At 42.4% G+C, this 14,922-nt stretch overlaps 1 protein-coding gene across 3 annotated transcripts in view; it reads left to right on the top strand.

The window, feature by feature from the left end:
• Positions 1 to 14,922, top strand: part of LOC135551398 (KH domain-containing, RNA-binding, signal transduction-associated protein 3-like) — a 163,933-nt gene that overhangs the window by 112,472 nt on the left and 36,539 nt on the right. For all 3 annotated transcript variants that reach the window (XM_064982619.1, XM_064982617.1, XM_064982618.1), the window contains exon 6: positions 374 to 551. In XM_064982619.1, the coding sequence (XP_064838691.1) occupies positions 374 to 551 (178 nt within the window). The remainder of the gene's footprint in view (positions 1 to 373; positions 552 to 14,922) is intronic.

Genomic DNA, 14,922 nt, shown 5'->3' with positions numbered 1-14,922 from the left:
GTGTATAAAAGGAAACATCAGATGAAGAGATAAACCAGGTCACAGAGAAGGGATGTGTGTATGTTAGTGTGTGTGTCGATGTTTGTATTGCTCTGAAAGGGATTATAATTGGATCTGTTTTAAATTAGACAGTAAATAGCATTTAGCATGCCTAATGTAGGTGAGAGAAGAAAGAACAACTAGAGGCAGTGTGGTGGACAGTAAGTCAGATGCATAAACCATATACTCACTACTGATAATGTGATTATGTCTGAATTGCAGAGGTATCATGCTGACAGTCTACTGGTCCACTTAAGTTCTGGTCAAAACAGTGCACTACATAGAGTGATATTTGAGACCTTACCTATAATTTCCTGCTTGTCCTGTGTGGTAGGAGTCGAGGAGGTGTGCCCCCTCCCCACGCAGCTGTCCCCCGTGGAGCAGCACCGAGAGGGGCACCCCCTAGCCGGGTACCATCCGCCCGAGGGAGGGGTGTGCCAGCACAGAGAACACGAGGGGCTCCCCCGCGGAGACCACCGCCTCCCGTAGTACAAGACACATATGGGGATTATGTGAGTATTTACACAGTAAGAGGGAAACGTGTTCATGCATGTACGCTGGTACACACACACACACACACACACACACACACACACACACACACACACACACACACACACACACACACACACACACACACACACACACACACACACACACACACACACACACTGTGTCTGCATACAGGTACATCCTCCTAGTATTATCAAAACTGAGAAGGGATTTTACTGGTAGCTGCTATGGTAATCTTGGCATGCTAGTTTACCTGTTGTTTCTGGAGGGAGCCCATATGAACAGCTGGCAGTGATAGAATATATTAACTCCAGAGTCAGACCCTTTGGACACATGCCAAGGAGGACTCCCTCCTTCCGTCTACCTCCCACCTTACTGTCACATCAGGTCCTCAGGGACGCTGCACCAACCCAGCATATATAGTAGAGAGGATGACGGGAGGAGAGGAGGGGTAGGAAAGGACTAGTAGTCCATAGCTAATCACATCTGACAGGTTTATATGGAGGTCTGCAGTTAGAATGGGTGGAGGTCGTAGAGAATGACTGGTAAAGAGCTTCGGCTGGGCCATCTGCTTCACATCATTGTCACAGTGGTAAACTGGCTCCACAGACAGACAGACACACACCTGCACCTGGGGATCCGGGAGAGAGAGCACTGCAGACATCTGGCTGATGATAAATCTTCACCATATCACTGTGAATTACAGACTGAATGAGCTCCACTACTCTCCATCATTGTAGAGGGTTGGTAGCACACACAACTACTGTTCTGTTGTTGTCACCATTGAGTGATGCTAACAAATAGTTTTTTGTAGTTTTCTATTAAATTACTGCTGAGGAGGAGATGCATTTCTTGCTCATACTTGATGCCTCATTCTTCCAGTTTTTACCTCGTCTACAGACAGTCTGGCTCAGCCAAAGGGCTTGAAGCCATGTTCTGTTTATCCAGCATGTTTTTTAGAGAAGTTAACATGACAATATATCACCTACTGCTGGTGTCCCCAATTACATTCAGCCGCGGGCCGATTTTTTCTTGAGTGGAAGGTCGGGGGGCCGGAACATAGTTATAAATTATTTGTAGACTGCAGACTGACCTCAAGAAGCCCAAACAGATATAGTATTTGACAAAAACAGAATCATTTCTAACATTGTGATATGATCACATATCATATATACCTCTCAATTTATTAGGGAAATGCGTGTCACCTAACAAGGACAATATCTAGATACATGGGCTCCGATACGATACAGGAACAATACTTTTAGTTTGAAATGATTCGATGCAATTTGTTAACATTAGCATACTACATCTAGCTACATGTTAAACTTCCATCCTCTCAGGCCAGGAGTACAAAGTATGAATTTATGGTTGGATCAAAATTGCCGTTATAATCATTGGCTAGTACGGAGAATTAAGTAAAACCAGATGTATGAAAAATCCTTAGCGCCATCCACGGCCAATTTAGGACACTTTTAGCTAGCTTGCCACTGGAGGACAACAACACAATGAGATGCAACAATTCAAGTTGTTTATGTTAGTTACATATTGCTCTCAATGTGATAGGAGTGAAGCCAAACACAAACTGGCTTCCCATTAAACTTTTTTTTGGTATGCCAGGATCATTCATAGTTGATCTCCCTCAGTTTATCTCAACGCTGATTGGCTATTATTTGAAGCTTTTTTTTATCAAGGGAGGCCAAATGCTCGCTGGCTTCCCTTGCGTTCAATGGTACGGGCGGCAAAAATATCATACTCTTTTTGACCAGATAGATGGCCTACACATACAGACAGAGGGACCCTGTTTTGCTCGCTCCGATGCATTCTCCGGTGAGATACAAAAATAATGCTGAAGGTGACACGCAGATGTAGCCTACGAATATTAAAACAGGGAAGGGGTAGGCCTACCTCTCATTGGTGCGAGCAGCTGCTTCTCCCGCACTGTGCACACAATTATCTGACTTGTAGATCAATGTCATACTCGGTTACATACACAAAGTTCGATAGGCTGAAGGAGAGGATGAATCGATTCAATCAGAACAGATTGAATAAGGCAGAAACAGATAAAATTTGTAAAAAACTTTAGTGAACTGGCGATTTGTAACATTTTAATATGGTTCTCTTACCAATGCATGCTTCATTTGGATCAATTTGGGCTACCGGGTGGGCAAATAAATTCACCCGTGGACCGAATTTGGTCCGTGGGCCACCTATTGGGGAACCCTGACCTACTGTATTGAGCATTCTGGAGTTAGGATGTTTTTGTTTTGGTTATTCAATTATTTTCAGAATTCAGTGGATTTACTGTGCCTCTCTCTATTATCAGTGATTTGATAATAACAGTAAGTAGCGATATCAGATTATTGGCGAATCTAATTTGTATAAAACTAAATTATGAATGAGATTATTTGCCTAGCAGTCTGATTACACAATACAGTAATTGCATCCAAATCTCATTCCAGATATTTCATAGGGCACACAAACACACTCGTGCAAGCACAAACACACACACACTCACAAGGCCATAAGGAACCTGTTACTGACCTGCCTTTCAGCCCATTGGCCAGTAATAGGATTGTGGTTATTCTGCCTGTTACCCATCTCTTAACATTCACTAGGAATCAGAAATACTTGTCATTTCAATTTGGGCTGATAATGAGAAAGGTGTGGATAAAGAATTGTACGATCCCCATTAGCTGTAGCAAAAGCAGCAGCTACTCCTCCTAGGGTCCACACAAAACATGAAAAATGACATAATACAGAACATCATTAGACAAGAACAGCTCAAGGACAGAACTACATACATTTTTAAAAAGGCACACGTAGTCTAAATAAAGTTGAAGTCGGAGGTTTACATACACCTTAGCCAAATACATTTAAACTCAGTTTTTCACAATTCCTGACATTTAATCCTTGTAAAAAAATTCCCTGTCTTAGGTCATTGAGGATCACCACTTTATTTTAAGAATTTGAAATGTCAGAATAATAGTAGAGAGAATGATTTATTTCAGCTTTTATTTCTTTCATCACATTCCCAGTGGGTCAGAAGTTTACAAACACTCAATTAGGATTTGGTAGCATTGCTTTTAAATTGTTTAACTTGGGTCAAATGTTTTGGGTAGCCTTCCACAATAAATTGGGTGAATTTTGGCCCATTCCTCCTGACAGAGCTGGTGTGAGTCAGGTTTGTAGGCCTCCTTGCTCGCACACACTTTTTCAGTTCGGCCCACACATTTTCTATGGGATTGAGGTCAGGGATTTGTGATGGCCACTCCAATACCTTGACTTAAAGCCATTTTGCCACAACTTTGGAAGTATGCTTGGGGTCATTGTCCATTTGGAAGACTAATTTGCGACCAAGCTTTAGCTTTGTGACTGATGTCTTGAGATGTTGCTTCAGTATATCCACATAATTGTCCGTCCTCATGATGCCATCTATTTTGTGCAGTGCACCAGTCCCTCCTGCAGCAAAGCACCTCCACAACATGATGCTGCCACCCCCGTGCTTCACGGTTGAGATGGCTTTTTTTAACCGCGGTTTTGGAGCAGTGGCTTCTTCCTTGCTGAGCGGCGTTTCAGGTATAGGACTGGTTTTACTGTGGATTTAGATACTTTTGTACCTGTTTCCTCCAGCATCTTCACAAGGTCCTTTGCTCACTATCACAAAAATAACAACGAGAATAAACGCAACAGTCCTGTAAGGTGCAACCACTACACAGAAATTATCTACCCACAAAAACCATGTGGGGAAAAGCTACCTAAGTATGGTTCCCAATCAGAGACAACAATAAGACAGCTGTCCCTGACTGAGAACCATACCCGGCCAAAACAAAGAAATACAAAAACATAGAAAAAACAACATAGAATGCCCACCCAAATCACACCCTGACCAAACCAAAATAGAGACATAAAAGCTCTAAGGTTAGGGTGTGACACAAAGAGGCACTGAGTTTGAAGGTAGGCCTTGAAATACATCCACAGGTACACCTCCAATTGACTCAAATGAGGTCAATTAGCCTATCAGAAGCTTCTAAAGCCATGACATCCTTTTCCGGAATTTTCCAAGCTGTTTAAAGGCACAGTCAACTTAGTGTATGTAAACTTCTGACCGACTGGAATTGTAATACAGTGAATTTAAGTAAAATAATCTGTCTGTAAACAATTGTTGGAAAAATTACTTGTCATGCACAAAGTGGGTGTCCTAACCGACTTGCCAAAACTATAGTTTGTTAACTATATAGTTTGACTCCAACCAAAGTGTATGTAAATTTCCAACTTCAACTGTATCAATGTATGCAAACAAATATGGGAGAGGCGTTGTGCCACGAGGTGTTTCTTTATCTGTTATTTGAGGTTTGCTGTTAATTTGAGCAATATGAGATGGAAGGAAGTTCCATGCAATAAGGGCCCTATATAATACTGTACGTTTTCTTGAATTTGTTCTGGATTTGGGGACTAATGAAAAGACCCATAGTGGCATGTCTGGTGGGATAAGTGTGTGTGTCAGAACTGTGTGTAAGTTGACTATGCAAACAATTTGGGATTTTCAACTCAATGATGTTTCTTACAAAAAGAAGACGTGATGCAGTCAGTCTCTCCTCAACTCTGACTGTAGATTGCTTTGTGGGTTTCTATTTTTAGTTTGGTCAGGGTGTGATGTGAGTGGGTATTCTATGTTGTAGGTCTAGGTTATCTTTTTTTATGTGTTTGGCCTGGTATGGTTCTCAATCAGAGGCAGCTGTCTATCATTGTCTCTGATTGAGAGCCATACTTAGGTAGCCTGTTTTCCCATTTTGAGGTGTGGGTGATTATTTTCTGTTTAGTGTTTTTGTTGCACCTTGCAGAACTGTTAGTTTATCGGTTTGTTGGTTTTGTTCCAGTATTCATCTTTATTAAAAGTCATTATGAATACGTACCACGCTGCACTTTGGTCCTCTTCTCCTTCTCCCAACGACAATCGCTACAAGACTGGCATGCATAGTATTTATATCAGCCCTCTGATTACAATGAAGAGCAAAACTGTTATGTTCTCTAGTAGAATGTCCTGGCTGCTATACTATCCTGTTATGTTCTCTAGTAGAATGTCCTGGCTGCTATACTATCCTGTTATGTTCTCTAGTAGAATGTCCTGGCTGCTATACTATCCTGTTATGTTCTCTAGTAGAATGTCCTGGCTGCTATACTATCCTGTTATGTTCTCTAGTAGAATGTCCTGGCTGCTATACTATCCTGTTATGTTCTCTAGTAGAATGTCCTGGCTGCTATACTATCCTGTTATGTTCTCTAGTAGAATGTCCTGGCTGCTATACTATCCTGTTATGTTCTCTAGTAGAATGTCCTGGCTGCTATACTATCCTGTTATGTTCTCTAGTAGAATGTCCCGGCTGCTATACTATCCTGTTATGTTCTCTAGTAGAATGTCCTGGCTGCTATACTATCCTGTTATGTTCTCTAGTAGAATGTCCTGGCTGCTATACTATCCTGTTATGTTCTCTAGTAGAATGTCCCGGCTGCTATACTATCCTGTTATGTTCTCTAGTAGAATGTCCTGGCTGCTATACTATCCTGTTATGTTCTCTAGTAGAATGTCCTGGCTGCTATACTATCCTGTTATGTTCTCTAGTAGAATGTCCTGGCTGCTATACTATCCTGTTATGTTCTCTAGTAGAATGTCCTGGCTGCTATACTATCCTGTTATGTTCTCTAGTAGAATGTCCTGGCTGCTATACTATCCTGTTATGTTCTCTAGTAGAATGTCCTGGCTGCTATACTATCCTGTTATGTTCTCTAGTAGAATGTCCCGGCTGCTATACTATCCTGTTATGTTCTCTAGTAGAATGTCCTGGCTGCTATACTATCCTGTTATGTTCTCTAGTAGAATGTCCTGGCTGCTATACTATCCTGTTATGTTCTCTAGTAGAATGTCCTGGCTGCTATACTATCCTGTTATGTTCTCTAGTAGAATGTCCCGGCTGCTATACTATCCTGTTATGTTCTCTAGTAGAATGTCCTGGCTGCTATACTATCCTGTTATGTTCTCTAGTAGAATGTCCTGGCTGCTATACTATCCTGTTATGTTCTCTAGTAGAATGTCCTGGCTGCTATACTATCCTGTTATGTTCTCTAGTAGAATGTCCCGGCTGCTATACTATCCTGTTATGTTCTCTAGTAGAATGTCCTGGCTGCTATACTATCCTGTTATGTTCTCTAGTAGAATGTCCTGGCTGCTATACTATCCTGTTATGTTCTCTAGTAGAATGTCCCGGCTGCTATACTATCCTGTTATGTTCTCTAGTAGAATGTCCCGGCTGCTATACTATCCTGTTATGTTCTCTAGTAGAATGTCCCGGCTGCTATACTATCCTGTTATGTTCTCTAGTAGAATGTCCCGGCTGCTATACTATCCTGTTATGTTCTCTAGTAGAATGTCCTGGCTGCTATACTATCCTGTTATGTTCTCTAGTAGAATGTCCTGGCTGCTATACTATCCTGTTATGTTCTCTAGTAGAATGTCCTGGCTGCTATACTATCCTGTTATGTTCTCTAGTAGAATGTCCTGGCTGCTATACTATCCTGTTATGTTCTCTAGTAGAATGACCCGGCTGCTATACTATCCTGTTATGTTCTCTAGTAGAATGTCCTGGCTGCTATACTATCCTGTTATGTTCTCTAGTAGAATGTCCTGGCTGCTATACTATCCTGTTATGTTCTCTAGTAGAATGTCCTGGCTGCTATACTATCCTGTTATGTTCTCTAGTAGAATGTCCTGGCTGCCAATTTGTAAGTCGCTCTGGATAAGAGCGTCTGCTAAATGACTTAAATGTAAATGTAAATGCAAAACGTTCCGCTGTGTTCTGGGACAGCTGCAGCTTAACTAGGTCTTTCCTTGCAGCACTGGACCACACGACTGGACAATAATCAAGATTAGACAAAACTGGAGCCTTCAGAACATGCTTTTTGGAGTGTGGTGTCAAAAAATCAGAGCATCTCTTTATTACGGCCAGACCTCTCTCCATCTTTACAACCATTGAATATATATGTTTTGACCATGATAGTTTACAATCTAAGGTAACGACAAGTAATTTAGTCTCCTCAACTTGGTCAACAGCCACACCATTCATTACCAATTTCAGCTGAGGTCTAGCACTTAAAGGAATGATTTGTATCAAATGCAATGCTCTTAGTTTTAGAGATGTTCAGGACCGGTTTATTACTGGCCACCCATTCCAACACAGACTGCAAGTCTTTGTTAAGGGTTTCAGTGACATCATTAGCTGTGGTTGCTGATGCATATATGGTTGAATCATCAGCATACATGGACACACATGCTTTGTTTAATACCAGTGCAGGTCATTGGTAAAAATATAAAAGAGTAGAGGGCCTATTTCATACCATCCTTACTTCCTGTCCATGCAGTGTGGTGCAGGCCTTGGTCGCATCACATGCCTCGGACTTAAACACATGAGTTCCATCAGAGCCGGAGAGTGTCTGCATTCAATTCCTTGTTAAAATTGTGCACTATATATGTGATAGGGGCTTTTTGGGACTTAAGTAGTGTGTCATGTTAAGCAGACAAACACTTACAGTGCCTTCAAAAAGTATTCACACCCCTTGACGTTTTCCACATTTCCAAATTGTATTGTGTTACAGCCTGATAATCGGCCATATGCACGACTCTCTGTAGTGCCTTGTGGTCGAATGCCAAACAGTTGCCATACCAAGCGTTGATGTAACCAGTCCAGATGCTCTGAATGGTGCAGATGTAGAACTTCTTGAGGATCTGAGGACCAATGCTGAATCTTTACAGCCTCCTGAGGGGGAAGAGGTGTTGTCGTGCCCCATATACAACTGTGTTGATGTGTGTGGACCATGACAGTTCTTTAGTGATGTGGACACTGAGGAACTTGAAGCTCTCAACCTGTTCCACAATACACCCAGTCACTACAAAGATACAGGCGTCCGTCCTAACTCAGTTACCGGAGAGGAAGGAAACTGCTCAGGGATTTCCCCATGAGGGAATCCCCATAAATTACAGAGTGAAACATGCATCCTGTTTGCAATAAGGCACTAAGGTAATACTGCCAAAGTTAAGTTAACTTTTTGTCCTGAATGCAAAGTGTTATATTTGGGGCCAATCCAACTCAACACATCACTGAGTCCAACTCTTCCTATTTTCGAGCATGGTGGGGCCTGCGTAATGTTATGGGTATGCTTGTCGGTCGGCAGAGACTAGGGAGGTTTTTTTTGGATACAAATCCTAAAGGAAAACTTGGTTCAGTCTGCTTTCCAACAGACACTGGAAGACAAATTCACCTTTCAGCAGGGCAATAACCTGAAACACAAGGCCAACACTGGAGTTGCTTACCAAAACAACATTGAATGTTCCTGTGGCCTAGTCACAGTTTTAACTTAAATTGGCTTGAAAATCTATAGCAAGACTTGAAATGACTGTCTCGCAATGATCAACAACCAACTTGACGAAGCTTGAAGAATTTTTAAAAGAATAATGGGAAAATATTGTACAATCAAGGTGTGTAAAGTTCTTAGAGACTTACCCAGAAAGACTCACAGGTATACGTGTATTGACTCAGGGGGTTGATTACTTATCTAATCAAGATATATTAGTGTTTTATTTTCCATTCTTAAAAAAAAACACAAAAAATTAATTCTTCCACTTTGTGTAGATCATTAGACAAAAAAATGACAATGAAATATATTTTAATCCCACTTTGTAACACAACAAAATGTGGAAAAAGTGACTACTTTCTGAAGGCGCTGTACAACCAACAGAATGGCTAAAAACCACATCTGGTAGAATAAGATAAACAAACAGCATGATCCTTTTGGGTGGTGAAGGGCAGAGCAGTGTGTGTGTGTGTGTGTGTGTGTGTGTGTGTGTGTGTGTGTGTGTGTGTGTGTGTGTGTGTGTGTGTGTGTGTTGCGCAATACAAGTGGGTTAGTCTTGTTTATGATAATTCCCCCAGACTATTCTCCTCTATGCTGTATGTTAGGAGCCAGGGTGTGTGCGTGTGTTTGAAGCTAGAGTACACCCTTCATGCTGACACTGTAAAGACAAGACAAGTGTGATATTGTAGCTGACAACAGTATAATGCTCCTGAATACAGTATAATGTGTATAAGAACAGGTTACATACAATACAAACATTATATTGCTCCATGAAAAGGTTTATCACTTTGCAATGGCTTTATTCTCTGGATTGGTGACAGTGATTTTCATAACATAATGTCGTGGGCAGAGCATGCACGCTTTCCTTACAAAGCACACCAAAAACATGTTTCAAAAGTAGACATTTCTGTAAACAGATGGCTGTGACATAATGATCATGAGAAAAAGTTGTTCATGCAGGTAGGGTAGGGTATTCATTTGAGCCAGTTCACGACAGCAGGAAAATGTTAATTATTATGTTGATTATAATTCATTTACATTTTTGTTGGGGTTTAAACATTTTTTTTTAAGGGAAAATCGAGTCTGATATTTGGAAATGGGAAATTAGTCTTTTTAAACCTCATATACACTACAAGTTTAACATTTCCTGCAACAGGGTGATCAATTTAAGATCCTACATCTGTACTGTATAGCTTAACCATAACATTTATTTGTTTTTAAATATACAATGAGTGTACAAAACATCTTTCTATGACGTAGACTGACCAGGTGAATCCAGGTGAAAGCTATGATCCTGTAATGGCTGTTGGAAGGAGAGGACCAAGGTGCAGCATGGTATGTGTCCATATTTATTTAATGAACACAGAAATAACAAAAATAACAAAGAGAACGACCGAAACAGTTCTAGCTGGTGCAGACACACAACAGAAAACAATCACTCACCACTCAAAATAGGAAAACAGGCTACCTAAGTATGGTTCTCAATCAGAGACAACTGCCTCTGATTGGGAACCATACCAGGCCAAACACATAGAGATATAACACATATAACACCAAACATAGAATGCCCATGCCAACTCACGCCCCAACCAAACTAAAAGGGCGGCTCTGGCAGCTCCTGACAGTCGGCCAGCTCTGGTAGCTCCTGACAGTCTGGCGGCTCTGGCAGCTCCTGACAGACGGGCGGCTCTGGCAGCTCCTGACAGACGGGCGGCTCTGGCAGCTCCTGACAGACGGGCGGCTCTGGCAGCTCCTGACAGACGGGCGGCTCTGGCAGCTCCTGACAGTCGGCCGGCTCTGGTAGCTCCTGACAGTCTGGCGGCTCTGGCTGCTCCAGACAGGAGGGAGAACCTGGAGCCGCCACTCATCTTTCGTTGCCTCCAGCTCTGCCTTGGGGCTGCGATATTCCCCAGCCTGTTCCCAGGGTCCCTTGCCGTCCAATATCTCCTCCCAAGTCCAGGAGTCCAGAACCCTCTGCTCCTGGTTACCATGCTGCTTGGTCCTTTCTTGGTGGGTGATTCTGTAATGACTGTTGGAAGGAGAGGACCACGCTGCACCTTGGTCCTCTCCTTCCAACAGCCGGTACAGATCCCTTATTGATCTTAACTTTATTTCAATCAGTATAGATGAAGGGGAGGAGACAGAAGGATTTTTAAGCCTTGAGAGAATTATTTTATTTTTCATTTATTTACATTTTTTAATTAACCTTTATTTAACAAGGCAAGTCAGTTAAGAACAAATTCTTATTTACAATGACGGCCTACACCAGCCAATCCCGGACGACGCTGGGACAATTGTGCGCCGCCCTATAGGAATCCCAATCACAGTCGGTTGTGATACAGCCTGGATTCAAACCAAGGGTGTCTGTAGTGACACCTCTTGCACTGAGATGCAGTGCCTTAGACTGCTGCGCCATTCGGGAGCCCAAAATGAGACATGAGTTTTGTATGTGTGTCATTCAAAGGGTGAATGGGCAAGACAAAAGATTTAAGTGCCTTTGAACGGGGTATGGTAGTCGGTGCTATGCGCAACGGTTTGAGTTTGACAAGAACTGCAACACTGCTGGGTTTTTCACACTCAACAGTTTCCTTTGTGGGTCCACCACCCAAAGGACATTCAGACAACTTGACACAACTGTGGGAAGCATTGGAGTCAACATGGGCCAGCATCCCTGTGGAACACTTTTGACGCCTTGCCCTGACGAATTAAGGCTGTTCTGAGGGCAAAAGGGGGGAAAGGGGGGTGCGGCTCAATATTAGAAAAGTGTTCCTAATATTTTGTACACTCATTGTAGGTTCAACGTGGCATAAATCCCACTTGAAATGACGATGAACATAATGGGTGTATAATGTCTAACTCTCATGGAGATGCTATGGCGGTGTGAGACTCCAAACCTCCCCTCTGTATTTCAGCAGCATCCTTTCCTATCTGTTCCTCTGATCCAGTGGGTGTATTGTAGAGCACAGTAAAGCGTCTGTGATACTGTTGTTGGAACATGCAGTTCCAGAGCCTCTGTTAGTCTCTTTGGCCTATGAGGGCAACCCTTATCTCTTAACAACATGCATCTCAGCCCTCCTCTGGCATACAAATGAAAGACTCACTTAGGAGCTGTTTCTCTGCTCTCGCCCTCTCGCTCTCTCGATTTGCTTTCTCTGTCTGCTGTCTCTATCTCTGTCTTCTCTCTTCTGCTCCCTTTCTCTTCTGTCTGCTCCCCTCTGTCTCTGTCCACTCTCTTCTGCTCCGTTTCTCTTCTGTCTGCTCCCCTCTGTCTCTGTCCTCTCTCTTCTGCTCCCTTTGTCTTCTGTCTGCTCCCCTCTGTCTCTGTCCTCTCTCTTCTGCTCCCTTTCTCTTCTGTCTGCTCCCCTCTGTCTCTGCTCCATCCATCCCTTTCTGACACGTTAATCCTGTTTGAACTTGGAAATGGAGCCATCTTGTATTAGTGCTGTTTGTGTGTATGCCCTCATTTCTCCCTCAAGCACATTTCATTCAGACTGCTAGTTACTGAGATGTGCTATCAGTGCTTTGCAAGAGGTGAAACAAAAGTATGTGACTACCATTACCAATCACAATCAAGTTTCTGACTGAAAAGCCGTTCAAATTTGCCAAAGGCCCATCTCTCTAAAGAAAAGTCCAGCTAACATAATAAAAGTTGTTGCTAACCTGCGAGCATGCTTAGTAAAACAGTCATGTTCTGGGTTCAGTTCTCCCCTAACTCACTGGAGCTGGTAAGTTAAACGACAATAACATGACATTGTTAGGCTCTAATGTGGATTTAAAGTGGCACTGAACACCACGGAGTAACAACACTGAGATGAGGAAGGACAGCACCCTGATAGAGAGGAATTAGAGAGAGAGAGGAATTAAAGCGCCATTACATGGTAAGGGACAGTAGCCTTCAAATAGATTGTCAGCCATACATGTAGCCTTCCCGCTAAGGGCTTGTATCACTAACATGTCTGTCATCCATGGTTATGTTGAAGATAAGATAATGCCTTTATCATCCCTGTGGGGAAATCCTGGTTGCAGTACAGTATATTCAGTGCATTCGGAAAGTATTCAGACCCCTTCCTTTTATCCACATTTTGTTAAGTTACAGCCTTATTCTAAAACGGATTTAAAAAATATATACAGACAAAGCAAAAACTGTTTGTCTTTTAATGGTTGCAAATGTATTACAAATAAAAAACAGAAATATCTTTCCTATGAGACTCGGAATTGAGCTCAGGTGCATCCTGTTTCCATTGATCTTCCTTGAGATGTTTTTTTACAAATTCATTGAAGTCTACCTTTGGTAAAATCAATTGATTGGACGTGATTTGGAAATGCAGACACCAGTCTATATAAGGTCCCACAGTTGACAGTGCATGTCAGAGCAAAAACCAAGCCATGAGATCCAAGGAATTGTCTGTAGAGTTCCAAGACAGGATTGCGTCGAGGCACAGATTTGGGGAAGGGTATCAACATTTCTTTGCAGCATTGAAGGTCCCTAAGAACACAGTGGCCTCCGTCATTCTTAAATGGAAGAAGTTTGGAACCATCAAAACTCTTCCTAGAGCTGGCTGCCCGGCCAAACTGAGCAATCAGGGGAGAAGGGCCTTGGTCAGGGAGGTGACCAAGAACCCGATGGTCACTCTGAGAGAGCTCCAGAGTTCCTCTGTGGGGATGGGAGAACCTTCCAGAAGGACAACCGTCTCTGTAGCACTCCACAAATCAGGCCTTTATGATAAAATGGCCAGATGGAAGCCACTCCTCAGTAAAAGGCACCTAAAGGACTCTCGGACCATGAGAAATAAGATTCTCTAGTCTGATGAAACCAAGATTGAGCTCTTTGACCTAAATGCCAAGTGTCACGTCTGGAGGAAACCAGGCACCATCTCTACGGGGGAGCACGGTGGTGTTTTTCAGTGGCAGAGACTGGGAGACTAGTCAGGATCGAGGGAAAGATGAATGGAGCAAAGTACAGAGAGATCCTTGATGAAAACCTGCTCCAGAACGCTCGGGACCTCATGACTGGGGCAAATGTTTATCTTTCAACAGGACAATGACGCCAAGCACACAGCGAAAACAACGCAGGAGTGGATTTGGGACAAGTCTCTGAATGTCCTTGAGTGGTCCAGCCAGAGCCTGGACTTGAACTTAGCCAAACATCTCTGGAGAGACCTAAAAATACCTCCCCATCCAACCTGACAGAGCTTGAGGTGATCTGCAGAAACTCCCCAAATACAGGTGTACCAAGCTTGTAGCGTCATACCCAAGAAGACTCGAGGCTGTAATCGCTGTCGAAGGAGCTTCAACAAATTACTGAGTAAAGGTTCTGAATCATGTAAATATGATATATAATTTATTTAAATTTTAAACATTTGCAAAAATTTATAAAAACCTGTTTTTGTTTCATCATTATGGGGAATTGTGTCTAGATTTATGAGAGTGGAAAAAAACGATTTAATCAATTTTAGAATAAGGCTGTAACAAAATGTGCAAAAAGTCAAGGGGTCTGAATACTTTCCAAATGTACTGAATACACTGAGTGTGCAAAAACATTAAGGACACCTTCCTAATATTTAGTCAACCCGACCTTATTGCCCTCAGAACAGCCTCAAATAGTCGGGGCATGGACCCAATATTAGGAAGGTGTTCTTAATGTTTTGCACACTCAGTGTATTCAGTACATTTGGTGTTGAAAGAGATCATGAAAATACACAGCAGTGTTGCAGTTCTTGACACAAACTGGTGCGCCTGGCAACTGTACTACCAAACCCCATTGAAAGGCACTCAAATCGTTTGTCTTGCCCATTCACCTTCGTCTGCCTGCTGTGACTGTGCTTTGTGCCAATGGATTACTGAACAAAACGCACCAACAAAACGGAGGTTTTTGGACATAAATAGGGACTTTATCGAACAAAACAAACATTTATTGTGTAACATGGAGTCTTGTGAGTGTAAAAATCCTTCTTTAACCGGTCTCCT

Source organism: Oncorhynchus masou, chromosome 13 (assembly GCF_036934945.1).
Source record: "Oncorhynchus masou masou isolate Uvic2021 chromosome 13, UVic_Omas_1.1, whole genome shotgun sequence".
Lineage (NCBI taxonomy): Eukaryota > Metazoa > Chordata > Actinopteri > Salmoniformes > Salmonidae > Oncorhynchus > Oncorhynchus masou.
Note: the sequence above shows the minus strand (reverse complement) of the source record. Positions and strands in the feature narration are given on the sequence as shown.